This window comes from Solanum stenotomum, chromosome 1 (assembly GCF_019186545.1).
Source record: "Solanum stenotomum isolate F172 chromosome 1, ASM1918654v1, whole genome shotgun sequence".
NCBI classification, from domain to species: domain Eukaryota; kingdom Viridiplantae; phylum Streptophyta; class Magnoliopsida; order Solanales; family Solanaceae; genus Solanum; species Solanum stenotomum.
Genome location: NC_064282.1, coordinates 5,657,864 through 5,675,206, shown reverse-complemented (window position 1 = coordinate 5,675,206; position 17,343 = coordinate 5,657,864). Strand labels below are relative to the sequence as shown.

The 17,343-nt window shown below is 33.8% G+C and overlaps 3 protein-coding genes across 11 annotated transcripts in view; 2 read left to right on the top strand and 1 right to left on the bottom strand.

Moving 5' to 3' along the window:
• Nucleotides 1-17,343, top strand: part of LOC125847314 (heat shock 70 kDa protein, mitochondrial) — a 39,941-nt gene that overhangs the window by 4,443 nt on the left and 18,155 nt on the right. The gene's annotated exons all lie outside the window — the stretch shown is intronic.
• LOC125847305 (rDNA transcriptional regulator pol5) lies at nt 1,336-11,377 on the top strand. The gene is made up of 9 exons (XM_049526956.1): nt 1,336-1,491; nt 2,407-2,940; nt 3,451-3,576; nt 3,650-3,847; nt 4,308-4,535; nt 4,610-5,734; nt 6,109-6,396; nt 8,296-8,740; nt 10,287-11,377. The coding sequence occupies exons 2-9, from the start codon at nt 2,422-2,424 to the stop codon at nt 11,114-11,116; spliced, it is 3,759 nt and encodes a 1,252-aa protein (XP_049382913.1). The 5' UTR covers nt 1,336-1,491; nt 2,407-2,421; the 3' UTR covers nt 11,117-11,377.
• On the bottom strand, nt 11,537-13,628 carry LOC125847379 (B3 domain-containing protein At5g60140-like). Its single transcript, XM_049527015.1, has 4 exons — nt 13,444-13,628; nt 12,677-13,295; nt 12,152-12,279; nt 11,537-12,062 (listed from the first exon to the last, which is right to left on the bottom strand). The coding sequence occupies exons 1-4, from the start codon at nt 13,495-13,497 to the stop codon at nt 11,790-11,792; spliced, it is 1,074 nt and encodes a 357-aa protein (XP_049382972.1). The 5' UTR covers nt 13,498-13,628; the 3' UTR covers nt 11,537-11,789.

Genomic DNA, 17,343 nt, shown 5'->3' with positions numbered 1-17,343 from the left:
AAGAATTATCACTTCTCAATATTTACTGTGAATGCATTGAACATAACTTTTGAGATTTATTTGCTTAGTGCTTAAAGAAAGCGAAACTTTTCGATAAGAAGCATCGTATATCATTAATGATCTTAGTTGAATTTAGAAAATTCAAATATCAATAGGGAACATCACACATTTATTATTAAACACAGGAGGCTCGAATTCATATTAATCAAGCTAGTAGATTTGAATATCCAATGCTTAAAGCAAAAATTAAATTACAACTTCAAATCCTTTTCAACCAGAGAATTTCAAGTGAAAAATTATTAAAAGAACAAAGATTATTATAAGGGCTTTTTAAAAATCCTTTAAAATTAAATAAAACAAGAACTTTTAAAAATATTTAGTCGGTAATATATGGGGCATACTTCAACTAAACACAATTTTTCCATTTTTTCAAATCTTGAATATATAAAAATAATCACAGCTGACTAAATTACTATTAGTATTTTGGCTGTTAAAGTTGAATCAAACAATAAAACGTGAGAATATAAGTTGAAGGGATAAGGGTCTGAAAAATATCTCTATTTTGGTCGAAATTGTTGTTATGGATCCAAACTTTAATGAGGACCTATTACCTCCAGACTATATAATACCGTATTTTAAACATATATATTTGCCCACGTGGACATAAAAAATAATGCAAAATTATAAATAGTATTGTGTCCACATGGACACATATATACCTTTAAAATACACTATTAAATAGTTTAGGCAGTGGCGGACCTAGGATTTTCGTTTAGTGGGTTCGAAAAATAAAAGTATAAACGTGTAAATAAGCCAACAAAACAAAATTTTAAGGAAGTAGTAGTATATAGTTTTAGTGGCTGACCCTTAATTTTTTTTGGGTTTAAAACCACACTTTTAGCATATTTTATAAAATAAGAAACTAAAAAACAAACGCGAAAAACAGAACTGATACTAAAAAAAGAAGAAGACTGAAACTTAAAAGAAAAAAATAAAACGTTCACAAGGGATTCAAACACTTGGACGAGAAGCTTAATTTCCAAGGGTCGTGCCAGCGGGCCATCAATTTCTCCTTGTCATTGAGGGGGTTCAAAATATATATATCTACATAAATACAGAAAATTAACCTTATATATACCGCGTAATTTTTTGCCGAGGAGGTTCGGGTGAACCCCTGGAACCCACGTGGGTCTGCTTCTGGTTCGGGAGTAAAAAGTACACTATTAAATAGTTTAGGGTAATAGATCCTCCATAAAATTTAATATCAAAACATCAATTTCGACCAAAATTGGATATTTTTCAGATCCTTCAGTTGAATCACAGCTACTTCTAATCTATTTCCCCTTTTTCTTTGCCTCTCGCTAAAACCCTAAACCCTAACACTGAACTTCCCCTTTACAGTTATAAAGTAGCGTTGGCCGCACAGCCGCCGCCTTGCTCAATCTCTCCTAGCCGTGAACTACCTCTTCTGTGTCCGCCGCCTATAAAACTGTGAGTTATTTTTTCACCCTGTTATGTTTGTGTTCTGTTATTGTGGTTGATTTATATCATTGATGGTTTAGCTGAGTTTATGGTTGATTGTGGAACAGAGAATTTGTTCAATTGTTATAGAGATTGAAGTTGGATTACATTGAATGAAAGTATGTGTGAACAACTAATAGGTTTTATTAAGCCGGTTATATTTCTACCGGCTGAAGTTTATTACTACTATTTTTTTATTTATGAAATATTAAAAAAATTATGTAACTATCTGTGTCACAGTTCCACAAAATAAAATCTGCAATTCTTTTTTGACTATCCTGTGAAATACTTCCCTGTGAGCATGGAATTCAAGATATTTGGGAAAACTTTGTTATGTTTGCCAAATTGCCGTTATTAAAGTCACTTTAATGCTTTCTTTTACTTTTAGTTGATTTTTCTTCGCAATCACCCTAAGGGTAAAATGGGGTGCTGCCAAACAAGGAAAAGTGACATTCTTTTTGGGACAAGGCTAAAAATGTAAGGGTGCCACATAAATTGGGATGGAAGGAGTACTATAGAAGTTTTGCTTTGGAAGATGTAGGTTGGGTTAAGTGAAATTTTGGCTTTGACAAGTTTAGATGCTGAATAAACTGCGTATAATAGGGTTTATGCATTAACATGTGTCTGTATCTGAATTAATGAAATAATTCTAGAACTTTGCAATTTTGTTTTCTCTCAGAATATAGATTAATATTGAGGAATTTAAGCTTAATGTCGTTCTATTTTCATCAAGAAAACATTTTCTAAAAGTTTTCAAAATTTTATGTATTTTAGGAACTACCAAAATTGAACTTAGGATCTTTGCAATTTTTTATATTTATTTTCATCTTAGAAAATGTTGTACTATTTTTTAGTACCTCACAACTTGGACATTTGACATGATAGACAAATATTGGAATTATGAGCATGGAGACGGTTGGGTCTGAGCAGTCAAGAGATAAAATGAAGAAAGACAAGAAAAAAAGGAAGGCCGAAACGGAGGGACCTGATACCCCATCAACCTCTCACATTTCTAGCAATCCCATGGAGAAGAAGAAGCAAAAAAGAGCTGTAGACAAAGAGAGGCGCAGAGTGGAGTCCGAGAAAAAAACTGAAGCCAAGCAAGTAGTGGTGTCTTCTGAATTGAAAAATAATAAGAGTGCGGCAATTTCTCCCACTACTAGTGGATTGCCTGAGTTCCACATTGCTGTATTTAAGGACCTTGCAGCTGCTGAGGCTTCCATTAGAGAAGCAGCTGCTAATTCTTTAGTTGCTGAGTTGCTTGAAGTTCAGAAGGCTTACGATATTCTAGAGAACAAGGAAGTGGTTGAGGGACAGCTCAAATTGGAAGCTGAAAAGGATGATGGGTTGAACAACTGTGCCCCTTCGTTGAGATATGCAGTTCGGAGGCTAATTCGGGGCGTTTCTTCATCAAGAGAGGTGGGTTAGGTTAACTTTTAGCACAATGTTCTGTGGGTTTGTTTAAAATTAGTGCATTATTATATTGACGATTTAATTTGAATGCTTCAATAAGGGCTATATGCCTTCCCATTTTCATTTTATTGTTGAATAATTTTTAGGGAGACTTATATCTCTATGGGTTCTTGTTGACATACCCATCTGATGAAAGCATATTCATGCTGGAAAGGTTGTATTGCACAATATGATGCTTAGGCTGTCTTTCCTGTCTTGACCTTTAAAATGTTATTTTATTTTATAATAGAACCATAAAAGGTTACCTTATGATCACACTTGCAGGTAGATACTCACAGCTTGTGCCATTGAATTTTTTTAGTAGTCCTATGCTCTACAGTTTTGAATTAAAGGTTAAATGAAATAATGTAGGCTTAGAGACAGGTGTCTCTTCTGCTTATAGTTCCATGTGCCATGGTTGTCTCGATGAACTGAATGTTCCCATATAAAGCCTTATCTGTTTCCTTATTTGTGCAGTGTGCAAGGCAAGGGTTTGCATTAGGCATGACAGTTTTGGTTGGTGCTGTTCCATGCATAAAAGTGGATGCCCTGTTGAAGCTTATTGTTGAATTATTGGAAATCTCTTCTTCCATGAAGGGTCAGGTGGGAAGGATCTCCTTTTGTGAACTAATAGTTTTCTTATGGTCTGTCTGAAAAGTTTAACTTGGTTTTGTAGGACATGAAAGATTGCCTATTGGGACGCTTATTTGCTTACGGAGCTATTGCAAGATCAGGGAGATTAACTTTAGAGTGGACTGCTGATAAGAACACTCCTTATATTAAAGAATTTGTTGGTTCTCTTGTCTGGCTGGCAAAAAAGAAGCTCTACTTACAAGAGCCTGCTGTCTCAATTATTTTGGAATTGGTTGACAAGGTCTTTCACTTTTACAATCCCATGAATTGCAAATTTATTCTTAGTACATTCACTTTAGTTATCTATTGAAAATGACTTCACTGATTGGCTTTTCTTGCGTCATTATAAACTTGTATGAGCTCATACATCCCCTTATTAAACTTTCAGTATCTTTTTCACTTGCCTATAAAACATCATCTCTTCCTACTCTTCCCGTTACATCTTACTTATTTTTGGGCAAGAAAATGTTATTCGCTTATCCAAATAATATCACCTCTTCCTACTACTAAGATGTGGTTTTGTTATGCTGCCGATTTAACTTTCTTCATTTAGTGTATTTTTGCTTCAGCATGTTGTCCATTTAACTTTCTTCATTTAGTGTATTTTTGCTTCAGCATGTTGTCCTTGTCCTCTATTTGTGGTCTTTGCTTAGGCTGCATTCGGTTTAGCCGTCTCACCATCCATATTTTTGCCATGCCAGTTACCTGTCGAAGTTTCATTGAACCATGTACTTGAAGCTCCTGGTCTTAAAGAGTGGTTTGAAAGTGCAATGGAAGTTGGAAATCCTGATGCTTTGCTTCTTGCCCTTGCCATACGTGAAAAAACTGGTGTTGATAACAAAGATTTTGGCAAGCTTCTGCCGTTTCCTTATAGCCCCAGCCGGCTTTTCAGTGTGGAACATTTGTCCTTGCTTTCCAATTGCTTGAAGGTGCTACTGAACTTCTTCATTTTCTTTCCTTGAAACAGATTGTTTATAGTTTGATTTGTCGACTTTATGTGCAGGAATCCCACTTCTGCTTGCCACGAACTCATAGTGTATGGTATTCCTTGGTAAATATTCTTTTACCTGAAAACGTTCAACAAGATTTTGATCCCTCAGCAGCTTTAAATTCCACAAGGAAGCACAAAAAAGGCCGCAAGGGTAGCTCAGCAGAAGAAGATATTGAGAAAAATCTTAAAAACTTTTGTGAAGTTATCATTGAAGGATCACTTCTTCCATCATCTCATAATTGCAAGAATTTGGCGTTCAATGTTTTGCTGCTTCTCCTTCCAAAACTGCCGACATCGTGCATCTACAACGTCCTGTCTTACAAAGTTGTACAGTGCTTAAAGGATGTACTTTCCGCGAAAGACACTAATCTATTCAAAGCCAGTCAATACTTTTTAAGAGAATTTTCTGAGTGGGTCAAGCATGATGATGTTAGAAGAATGGCAGTAATTATGGCTTTACAGAAACATAGTAATGGGAAGTTTGATTGCTTCACCAGGTCAAAAACAGTTAAAGAGTTGATGGCTGAGTTCAAAACTGAGTCTGGATGCATGCTTCTCATTCAGAACTTAGTTGACATGTTCCTGGATGAAGCTCGTGCTTCAGAGGAGACTTCAGATCAGAGTCAAACTACAGATGACAACTCAGAAATTGGTTCCTTAGAAGATAAGGATTCTATTGGAGCAGTAGGAACGTCAGATTTTTTGAAAGGATGGGTTGTAGAGTCACTTCTCAATAGCTTGAAGCATTTATCTCTGGATACAAATGCAAAGTTTAGGGTCCAAAGAGAAATTCTAAAATTTTTGGCAGTGCAGGGTCTATTTTCTTCGACACTTGGAACTGAGGTGACATCTTTTGAATTGGAAGAAAAATTTAGGTGGCCAAAGTCTGCCATTTCAAGTGCTCTTTGTAGGATGTGCATTGAGCAGCTGCAATTACTGCTATCAAATGCTCAAAAAGGCGAAGGACCTCAAGTTGTGCCTAGTGGTCTTGAAGCTAATGATCTTGGAGCTTATTTCATGAGATTTCTTACCACATTGCGAAACATTCCTTCAGTTTCGCTGTTTAGGTCCTTGGGCGACGATGATGAAAAAGCTATCAAGAAATTGCAGGCTATGGAGTCTCAGCTCTCAAGACAGGTGTTATTTTGTGTTGCCTCATTTTGTAGAATCGTAATAATGTTACTGACCTCAACACTAGTCAAAGTTTTGTTTCTGTGTGAAACCAAAGCCGCTTGCTTTAGGCCTTTTAATTCTCTCTTTTATTGTTTGATAAGAACATACTCCAACTTTGGTGTGAGGTATCTCAGTAAGCTCTTATCTGAAACAGCCATAACTTGTTATTACTTATCTTATATTAATTATTGCCATCAACAACTTGTATTCTATTTATGCATATTAACCACTATTCACCGTGTACAGGAAAGTGAAAACTTATCAATATTATCTGTGAAGAAGTTTGATTGCTAATCCTTTTCTTCTCTGACCTTAATCTTTTCTCCCAACAATGGCAGGAGAGAAACTTGGGTCCAGGTATTGCCAAAAATAAGTTGCGTTCCATGAGGTACCTTCTGATACAATTGTTGCTTCAAGTCCTACTTCGCCCTCAAGAATTTTCTGAAGCCGCGTCTGAATTGGTTATTTGCTGTACCAAAGCTTTTCGATCTTCTGATCTTCTTGCTTCCTCTGGAGATGATGAAGCAGAGGGAGATGATAGTCCTGAATTCATGGATGTTCTAGTGGACACTATGCTTTCGTTGCTGCCACAGTCATCAGCGCCGATGCGGACCGCCATTGAGCAGGTAAACAACAGAAAAAAAGCATAATATCCCATCAGTTCTTATGGTGATTTAATATTCCCCAAAACCCTGGCCTTGTGACATGCTAGTCATTATTCCTAATGCATTATTGCACCTACTGTATTTTGATGTGAACTTCATTCTGAATCTTTTTGACCAAATTAATAAGAGTAGAAACCTAAAAGGAAGTGAAGTTTTTACTTGCATGGATGTTTTGTCTTAGAAGTCTTGAGTTCTCAATCTCAAGCTATTAGGTGGTGTAGGTGATATGAATTTTCACTGTTCATGTTGCTCCATTTAGACCCATCTCAATATTTTTTAGCACTAGAAGTTCTTTACATATTTTACTGGCAAACTAACCTCTTGAGAAAAAATTGTCAAATAAAAAAAAGCCTCTTGAGAAAAAACTAGATGACTCCCTAGTCAAAATTGGACTCAAAGTAAGCGTACCAACATGACTATAATTTAGTCGCAACTAATTGGTATCACCAATGTTGATTTTTCCTCATTATACCTTGGCCCTCTCTAATTAGTGACCATGATTTATGTAATCTGTTAGGTTCGCTCTTCGGTTTTTAAAATTTTTTCACCAATTGTGAACACCCCTAGGTAGTGCAATATTTCTCCTGGGAAACAAAATTCATGATGATATTTCATTGTTACTTATGCTGGATGGTTGGGTCTATTTAGTTGTATGATAGATAGATATCTTTTCTTTTTCCTTTTTCCTTATTAATTGTTGAAAGGTAATTTTCAAATTTTAAGCACAAAATTCACCTTTAGCACTGCAAGCTTTCTCTAAAGGAAGATGTGGTTTTTATAACCAGGACATCTCTCATGTCCAATGACGCAAAGTTTGAAACTCGGTGGATAATTGGTTCGGCCTTCTACCCTTCTGCGCTTAAACATTAGGCTTTTTTGTACGGCAAGATTCACACTTGTGATGTGCTCCTAACTTGCACATTCTGAATACAGGACTCGGTCATCCTTTTTCCGTAGTTTTGCACATGGATTTACCGTTAATTATTTGATGAGAATGAAAATAGTGAATGCAGCGCTTCATTTAATTCCTTTGTTGGGATACACCTGTTGTGGTTTTATATCAATGGTACTCCGTCTTGTTTTTCTATGTTTCCTCTTCGGTTAGTTTTAAACAAATTGAACTCTTTAATCTTTTCTCAAATTGTTAAAATTTATGATCTTCACTTTGGAAAAACACCTTATAATAATACTATCATATTTGAAATTAACTTGACATGGTCAAATATAAGAATTTATTAGAACATGTTTTTGCTGATCTCTTCGTTATAGAGTTTGCTTATCATGCAAAAAAAATATTTTCATGTTCTTTTGATGCTCCTCCCCATCTATCTTTCTAGAGGTGAAAGAGGATGAGATGTCAATAGCTCTCCACCATCTTTCCTTGTCCATTGATACTCAACATTAAAAGCACGTAGTAGACGCATAGTATGAGTACATGGAAATTGATTGGAACTTTTTTTTTTTTTTTTTTGCAAAAATGCTCATGTTTGTATTCTTTTTGGATAACCTTGGAGTCTGGGCTAGTTTGTGCGCACTTTAATTAACTCCATAGGTACGCACCTCCCACCTTCACAAGTACTGCGTAATCCATCCACCAAGTCTTAGGTAAAGGGGAAGAAATCATTGGAGTGTTTTTGATTCCATTGGGATTTGAATGGAGACCTCACGACTCGAACCACCTCATTGACTACTAGGCAATACCTTTGTGTGCATGTATGAATACTTGAAAATTGATTGTTTGTGTTCTTTTTAATTGTGTTTCTCTTTTTGAAGTACTTGACGAGTTTGTGTGGATCTCCGCAATAGGTGCTGTTGCTCAGGCTCTTCTTCACCTACTTAAAAACATTGTTTTCTTTATAGGTTTTCAAATGTTTTTGTGAAGATGTCACGGATGATGGGTTACATCGAATGTTGCGGGTTATAAAGAAAGATCTCAAACCAGCCAGACACCAAGAAACTGACAGTGAGAATGAAGATGACGATGATGACGACGTTCTTGACATTGAAGAAGCTGAGGAATCTGATGAAGCAGAGATGGATGAAACTGCGGAGAGGTATGAACATGCGGATGACTCAGAGACAGTAGTTGGTGTTGAGGGTGTTAGCTCAGAACTTCCTGTAGCTTCTGATGATGATTCTGATGAGGGATTAGATGATGATGCAATGTTCCGCCTGGACACCCATCTTGCTAAAATGTTCAATGCTAAGAAGAACCAGGCTGGTAGTGAAACTGCTCATTCACAGCTTGCCCTCTTCAAACTTCGTGTCCTCTCGTTGCTGGAGATTTACCTACACGAAAATCCAGGCAAGTCTTTCTTCATTCACTGGGATTGCTGTTTCCTCGCTAGGATGGGGATGATTCATGTATTTAAAGTAGCATACTTTTATCATCTTTGGTAGTTCTTTAGTTGCTTTGTTTAGAACTCAGCAAACCCGAGTACAGTGGTTGGTTATTATTTTGCAATCCCACATATATTACAGGTTTAAGTTATGAGTTAAAATATGTATTATTTTATGTGGAGTAGAAAATGGAATAATTAATAAAAGGATTGGTAATACATGGATTAAAGTACTACAATGATAAATTTATCCTCTATTACTCCACAGTTAAATTTTTGTCTTTGGTTATGGTGCTTTCATTCCCAGTTTTGTACCTTGCATCATTTTTATAGATCTAACGTTTTATCATGCATTGTTAGTAAGTTTTTTATTTTAAGAATTATATAATGTATATTAGTTTCTTATACAACAAAACAAATATTAACAACCACATATACTATGTAATCCCACAAGTGAGGGGATAACCGGAAAAACAAATATTTGAAGAAATAATTCATGCATTGTGATCCCTACATAACCAAGCTCTACATATCTGACCCCCACATTACTTATTCCTTCATAGCTAAACTCAAACATTACTCATACCAACCTGCATAACTGATAACTCTCCCAGCAACCATTGTCTAACTTGATTTCAAAGCATGATCTCATTTTTTCATGATTAGCTTTGTGGCATGATCATCATGATGAAACTAGGGTAGACATACAAGTTTTAACCAAAATAAAAGCTTCTTTGATAGAGCTTTTGATCAGTGTAAATGTATCAACAACAACAGCTAACACCTTCTTTCTAACTGGTTGGTATCGCCTATGTGGATTCTTTGCTCCTTTTCTTAACTAAGTTCACATTGGTTAAGTCCTTGTCAACTCTTCCCAATTTGTGATTCATGTCTGCTTTATCTTTTTTATTACTTTCAATCATAATTTTGTGCACCTACATATTGATGCATTTTGAGGCTAAATCAATTTAGACTAACTTTTCTCATTTTATTTTACATGTACTAATTGCTCCTCTGGTGTGTCATCATTTCTCATTTTGTTCAATTTAATTCACCGTACTTCCACTTTAGTTTTCACATTTCAACCGTATTTGTCTTGTATACATGTTGGCCCGTAGATGCCTAACGTCTCCTTAAAATGTTGTTGGACTCACTATTCTTATATATCAATCACTTTGGGCATCTTTCTATGGTATGGCATTCCTATCAAACTCCTCTTTTCAGCCTTTCTATTTTAGTTCTGCATGTATGGCTTTGTTTCTGTCGATTCTCCTTGAAAATATTACCTATGCTGAATACCATGAATAAAAGATTCTTCGGCATACACTTTGATCTTATGGCTGAATATCATGATCTGAGGCTTTTGTTCCTCTTGTATTAAGCACTGCAGCTACACTGCAGCTACCTTTTGTGTTTCAATTGTTAGTGTTATCATGAACCCAACGGCACTATTTGTTTGATCTTATTGATTCATTAAGGTGTTAATTGCTATTTAAATTTTCCATTTTGCAGAGAAGCCAAAAGTAGTGAAAATATTCTCAAGCCTAGCTCATGCATTTGTAAACCCTCATACTACGGAAGGTAACGAACAACTTGGCCAGCGAATTTGGGGAATTTTACAGAAGAAAATCTTCAAGGCAAAGGACCATCCAAAAGGTGAAGTCATCGAGTTCCCAGTTCTTAAGTCTCTCTTGGAAAGGAACTTGGTGCTGGCAGCAAAACCTTTCAAGAAAAAGAAATCTGCTTCTAGTTTGTCAAAGAAAAAGCTGTCTGCTGCCTTGAATAGATACAAAATGATCAATTCTCTTGCCCAGAGTTCAACATTTTGGATTTTGAAGATGATTGATCTGAAAAAACGTCCAGAATCTGAACTTGAGGAGGTTTCTTGTATATTCAGAGAAAAACTGGAGGGCTACTTAGATAGTAAAAGTACTCGAATGAAGTGCGAGTTTCTAAAAGAAGTCTTTAAAAGGCGACCACGGATTGGATATCCTCTATTTGGGTTCCTTTTGGAGAAATGTGCTAGTGCGAAGCTACAGTTTCGACAAATTGAAGCTCTTGAACTGGTCTTTGAGATGTTAAAATCGTTTGTTTCTTCAAACCCTGATGACAACGGCCATTTTACCAAGTTAGGCAGCCATCTTGCCAAGTTAGGCTGTCTTGTTAATGTGTTGTTGAAAAATATGCCCGATAAGGCATCACGACGAGCTGATGTTCGTAAGTTTTTTGGCAAAGTGATTCAGGTCTTAACAGATCTTGAACAGAGGGCCTTGTTTCTTGAGGCTCTGGAACCTGATTGTGTAGCTCAACTGAGGGACATGTTTCCTGCTTTGAATCAGTGAATGGTAGGGCAAAGGGTATATGACAGTATTTACTGCGCATGTTGGAGTGACCAGTTCGGCATTGTTTCCTGGCGTTTAATCAGACCATAAGTTATTTGTACTATTGGAATTTACTGTTTTCTCCAATATTTTTCTTGGGTTGTTGAAAAACTTGTAGCAGCAGCAGTTTTGGTTATATGTAATACTTCATAGTAACTGTACTATTCCAAAATTTGGGCATACGGAGCGCGAATTTACATCTTACTAATGATTGTTTCCTCTCGTCATTCTTCACCCCTTACATTTCATGTCATTATTTATAACTAACATCACGTAACTTAGCATTGCCATGACTCTTAAAATTGATAAATTCATCTCAGTGAAATATGTGGACAATGAAACATAAGTAATGTCCATATTTGGTAAGTAAAAAGTACCAATAGACAACAGACTAATTGTTCCATAAATTCTTGCCAACCATCATGAAGCCAAATGAATATATCTACGCACCAGAAAACATCAGTAGGGACAATAAGCTTTGACCATATGTGAAGGAGTTCATCTCCAGTATATCAATTAGAAAGATGCAACAGAAAACTCCAATCTTGGCTTTGGAAAAAAAAGAAAAGGGGTAGAAGTACACAATTGAAAGTAGCTTAAGAAAGAGTGACAACTCTGATCTTATTTTTCTTGTCTAAAATATAATAGAACTTTCTCCTTCATGGAGAACTTGAACTTGTAAGTGAAGGTCTTTGTTGCGCTTTCCTCTCACAAATTCACAAATACAATGGTCATTTTTCTCCACAAGGTTCCATCTACATAAACTGCGCCATCCACCAACTAGCCATATTCTACCGTCCTTCCACTTCTTGAGTTTCGTCACAAATTCTCTGCCAACAGAGTCGCGAATGGTCATACTTGAAGGGAGTTCAAGTTTGTAGTCCTTTACCACATCGACCGGAACGTACTGAATTGGGAACAAAGGCTTTGTGAAATAAAATGATAGAACGATTGAACTACAAATCATTCACGAAATAGTTGAAGGATTATAATTACCAGTTGATCTCTCCTCTTTGATCGTATTTTCGCTACAAAGTAAGGATTTTTTGGCTGAGTTGCACGTCCACTTTTGAATATAGCTACACCAAAATGGTCATGACGATTCCTCACCTTGCAAGCAAAGGCTGTTTTGCATCTAATTTTAGTTGGTTTGGTTCATAAACAAAATCTCATGAAACACAAATACTCTACCCGTGTAATTTTACATGGTGGTATTTTATTAACATGAATTTAAGAAAGAAAGAAAAATTTTAACATGTACCAAAAGTATTAAGAAATGAAATTTAACTTTATTCCAAAAACTAACAAAAAGCACCCTTAGGCTTGTTTTGTTAGCGAACAAAACAATTGAACCTTTATAAAATCCTTTAGAACTTGTTGTCTTAATCATTTATATGACTACAAGATGATCTCCAAATATACAACGATCTTTTTTTAAAAAAAAATACTGACAAGAAAAGAATTGAATGACACATAAAATAAAACAAAGAAGTAGATATAAAAATATTAATTTGTGTTTACCTTTTGACCGTGACACTTTTTTCTTAAGTGTGTTAGCTCTTTGATTCTCTCCCTCCTCACTTTCGTCGTCCTCCTCCTCCTCCTCTTCTTCTTTTTCTTCTTCTTCATATTCCTCCTCTTCATCTTCATCGTCTTCTTGTTCTTCTTCTTCCTCTTCCGCGTGACATGGTACCTTTTTAGTCTCTTTATATTCCTCGTCCTCATCCTCTTCTTCTTCTCCCATGTACTCCACATCATTATCATCAGAAGAAGAACTATTGAAGTTATCACTAGCCCAATTCTTCCCTTTTGGGTCTGCACTCTTTTGATGTTCAACACTCATTTCTTCCACTTCCTCCTCTTTCACTGTCAATTTTAAACCTCCAACTCCTTTCTTTTCACATTTAGTTCTTCCAAGTAATTTAAAGTCAAATATTCTATTTCCATCATAATCAAAAATAAGAAAGTCTCCAACCTCTACAGTATTGTCCTCAATAAATTTCTCCCATCCATATTGAAAATAAAATTTTCCTCCTATTTTGTTCACTCCTATAGGCCACATATTGCCAAATCGATCTCTAAGATAAATTTTCTTGGGTAATTTTTCATTCTTGTAATATGTAAAACATGTAGGAATTTTCTGTGAAAAACAAACAAACAAGTTAAACAACATCAATTTCTTCATAAATTGACCATATCATAGAAACAACTAATATCATATAGAAAAATATTTCAAAGTTAAAATTCAAGAATGTAACTATTTCAAAAAAGATGGATAAACAACTTACGAGCCGCTTTCCACTTTTTTCAGGGGAGAAAATCTTGACGAAGCCCTTTTCCATCTTCTCTTTTGTTGTCAAACTTTAAGAGAATAGAAGAAAATACTATAAGCGGAGGCGAAAAATATAACACTGAAAATTCTTGTAGATAGAATATTTGCTTCTTTTTTTCTTCTCAAGTAGTAAATGCAGAAATAGTAACTATGGTGAAATGCATGTGATGAGTTATTGTGGTTGAGCTAAGCTTTTTCCTCATTTGGAATTTAACAATTCAGTTGGTATTGTTCTGCACCATTGCATATTATGGAATAAGATTAATTTCAATAATTCAGTCAATATACACTATTAATTTTCTCTGTTTACTTTCAATAATACAGTCAGTATACAGTGTTTTACTGTGACTCATGACAACATTCTTTAATTTGACAATTATTCTAAAAAAGACTACTCATTAATATGATCTTGTCTATAAAAAGTATTGAGGAAAAAGAAAGGCACCAGTCCATATAAAGTGGTCCAATTGTTTGGTACAAAGAATAATAAAGTAGGGATTAGTAACGAAGAAATTAGTAATACAAGAATTAGTAATGCAAAGTTTATTTTATATCAAGTGTTTGGTTCATTGCTTCTCACCTTATCTTGTGTTTGAATTTAAACTCTACAAAAAGTTTCTTTCCAATTATACCCTTGAATTATTATAGGATTTTTTATTTCATGTAATCGGACCAAGGTAGATAATTGTCGAACAATATTATTTTTTATGGTCCTCTAACTAGCTAGGAGAAGAACAATTTTATTGTCATATTTGTTATTTTCTCACTTGAATTATTTGAGGGCAAATAATTATTATCTTAATAAATTGATCACTCACAAAACGTCAATTTTCAATTTACAAAAGGTAGACCATCTAATTTTAAAACCAGAAAAGACGGTAAACAATAGTAAAATCGAATAAACTATCTACATTTACACATAAAAATTGCAAGTTGTATTTTTAATATGTATGCAATTTAAATTATTCAAAATACAAATAATTAGAAAACCACATATAGATCAACAAATAATATATTTAATTGAGATCACAAACGTCATATATTTGCTTTTTCAATTAGTAAATGTTAAACAACTGACAATTCAAAAATTTTATTGATTTATATTGAATTTATTTAGCAACAAACAACTCTCTCTAAATAGTAAAATTTTAAAGCTAATTTATTTAAATAAATTTACTAATATAAATATAAAACATAAAATCAAGAAAATAAACAAATTGATTAAAATGATTTGAAGAATATTTTTATCTTTACATAATTACATGGTATTAAATCCTATGTATTATTAACACCACCAAATGAAAAGTATTAGTAATATATCCTCTAATGTTATGTAGGGTGTATAACTAATTCATGGATTTGTATAGATTAATTATACATAGACCCAAAATTTCTACCAAACATAGTACTAAATATTATCAGATATAGTACACAAACTACTTCTCCTAATACTTCCTACCAAATGATTCATTAAGCATTTATTCAACTACTTCGAAATAGCAATTTTGGCATTCTGATATTTTTTTTATAAGATATTGTCGTACCATGCAAAAGTTGAGATGGTAATAGAAGTTTGATGATATTCTCTTCTAATTTGGCATAGTTAAAATTTTAAGAGTTAGAGTCTTTTAATTTTGATCATAAAAAAAGATATAAAATCTTAAATTTTTTTAAAATAATTTTTTTTATATTTATAACAACGTAAAAAATACTATAAACCATAATAAATAATGATTTAAAATATTTAAAAGACATATTATAAATTATAATAACAAAGACTCAACTTGAATATCAAAACAAAAAATGTGTCACATTAATTAGGAGAGAGAAAGTGACAATAACTGCTAAGACACTCTTGTAAAAGAATCAAAGAAATTAAAAATGTCATTATTGTCGAATGTCGAGAAACCAACAAATAAAATAAAGTTGCACAGTATAAATTTTTGAAGTGTATTGATATTATGCTTCCAAGCAAAAAAAAAAAAAAGATAATGGTGCCCAGTGCCAACTGCCAACAGAGTAACTAAACTGATTTGGCAACTTATTAAAGTAGTAGAAAAAATAATAATTCTAGTAAAAATAGATCAAACTTGAAATTTCGAAATTAAAAAGTGAAAATGTCCCATGACACATGATGAAGTATTTAAAATCTATCTATATATAAAAGGAGAAGAAAAAGTGCCACGTGTCAGCACCACAAAAAAAGAATTTATTAATTATTAAAATTAATTTAAAATATAAAAATCTAAAAATAAAAATTTCAATCACTACAAAAAAACTGTCTTTTAACGTTTAGAACTTTTCCTCTTCTTCCTCTTTTTTTAAAAGTTTTCAAATTTAATATTAATTATTTATTTAAAAATAAATTTTAATTATATAACATATTTGAAAGAACTACCCACGTCCTATGGAAAAAACATATATTCATAATAATTTTTTTATATATATATAATTAAATAATAAATTACTATTTTATTTTATAACTAAAGTGTTTTTTCTTAATTTAAAACAGTTCTAAAATATAGGNCGAAATTAAAAAGTGAAAATGTCCCATGACACATGATGAAGTATTTAAAATAGCAAATAATTAACAAAGAGGCCCCTTGATTTCTAACTTTTAGATGATAAGAAGGTATATATTTTGTTCGGTGAGAATTAAAGTTTTTAGTCATTTCTTTGAAAGAACTTTTCACTAAGATGACAAAATTAGTCAAAATGAAAAAAATGATTTAAATTTTTCTTATTTGTACGGAGGTAAAAAGTCAATTTCAGAATCCATAAGTTAGCTATCAAATGGTCGACTACGAAACCCATCAAGGCTCCAAAATTGTATACTATTACGATGCCCTTGATCGGCGATCGTTCAACGGACTATTTTTGCGATGTCTATCACATGAAGAAGCACAACAAGCCTTGCAAGAAGTATGTTTTACTCATAGGGGAATAGCAATAGTTGTTTGCTGGGTTGGTTTTGCTCTCTACCTTCTCACAGTGGAATGAAAACAAGAGAGGTCAACTGGAGTGGAAGCTAAAAAAGGGGACTGAGAATCTGTGATCGATCCGAAAAACCACTCCCAGTCCCAGATACGATTCTGCTCCCCCTTCGTACTGCCATGAGATTCTTGTCCTGCTTTCTTTCTTCTATAAAATGCATAATAAGTTATATGGTAATGGATAATTTAATTTCTATAGAATTTATGTTAAGCAAGACAAATGTTTAGTTTTAGATACCACAAGTTATGTTGAAAAAGGCATAACTTAATTCTTACAGCCGAACAAAGGCAAAAGTTCAATTTCATAACCACAAGTCATGTTGTAAAATGCATGACTTAATTTCTACCAAACTTATACCTAGTAAGGCAGGAGTTTAGTTTCAGAACCATCAAGTTAGGTCGTAAAATATATAACTTAATCCCCGCAATACTTACGCAGAGCTACACAAAAATTCTCTAAACTTATGTTCAGCAATTAGGTTACAGGAATAGTAAACAACTTATGCCGCATAACTTAAATGCTTATAGAACTTATTCCGAGCAAATTAACTCATATTTAAGAGTTACTTGGTCAACAAAATTTTCATTAAATGAGTAGTAAGGGAAGAAAAAAAAAATAAAGACCATCATATCTGGGGAAAAAAATTGAACACTACCCTGAAATAGAAAGAGGAAAGAGACCAACAAAATTTGATAAAGAGAAAAAAGGTAAGCGAAATGTGGAAGTAAGAGAGGAGAAATGCTAGAGAGAGTGAAATATAGTTGTAGAGTATATGTTTTTAAAGGATAAAGGGTCAAATATGCTCCTAAACTATTTGAAAAGGTCTAGATATACCCTCCGTTTAAAGTTTGGCTCACTCATA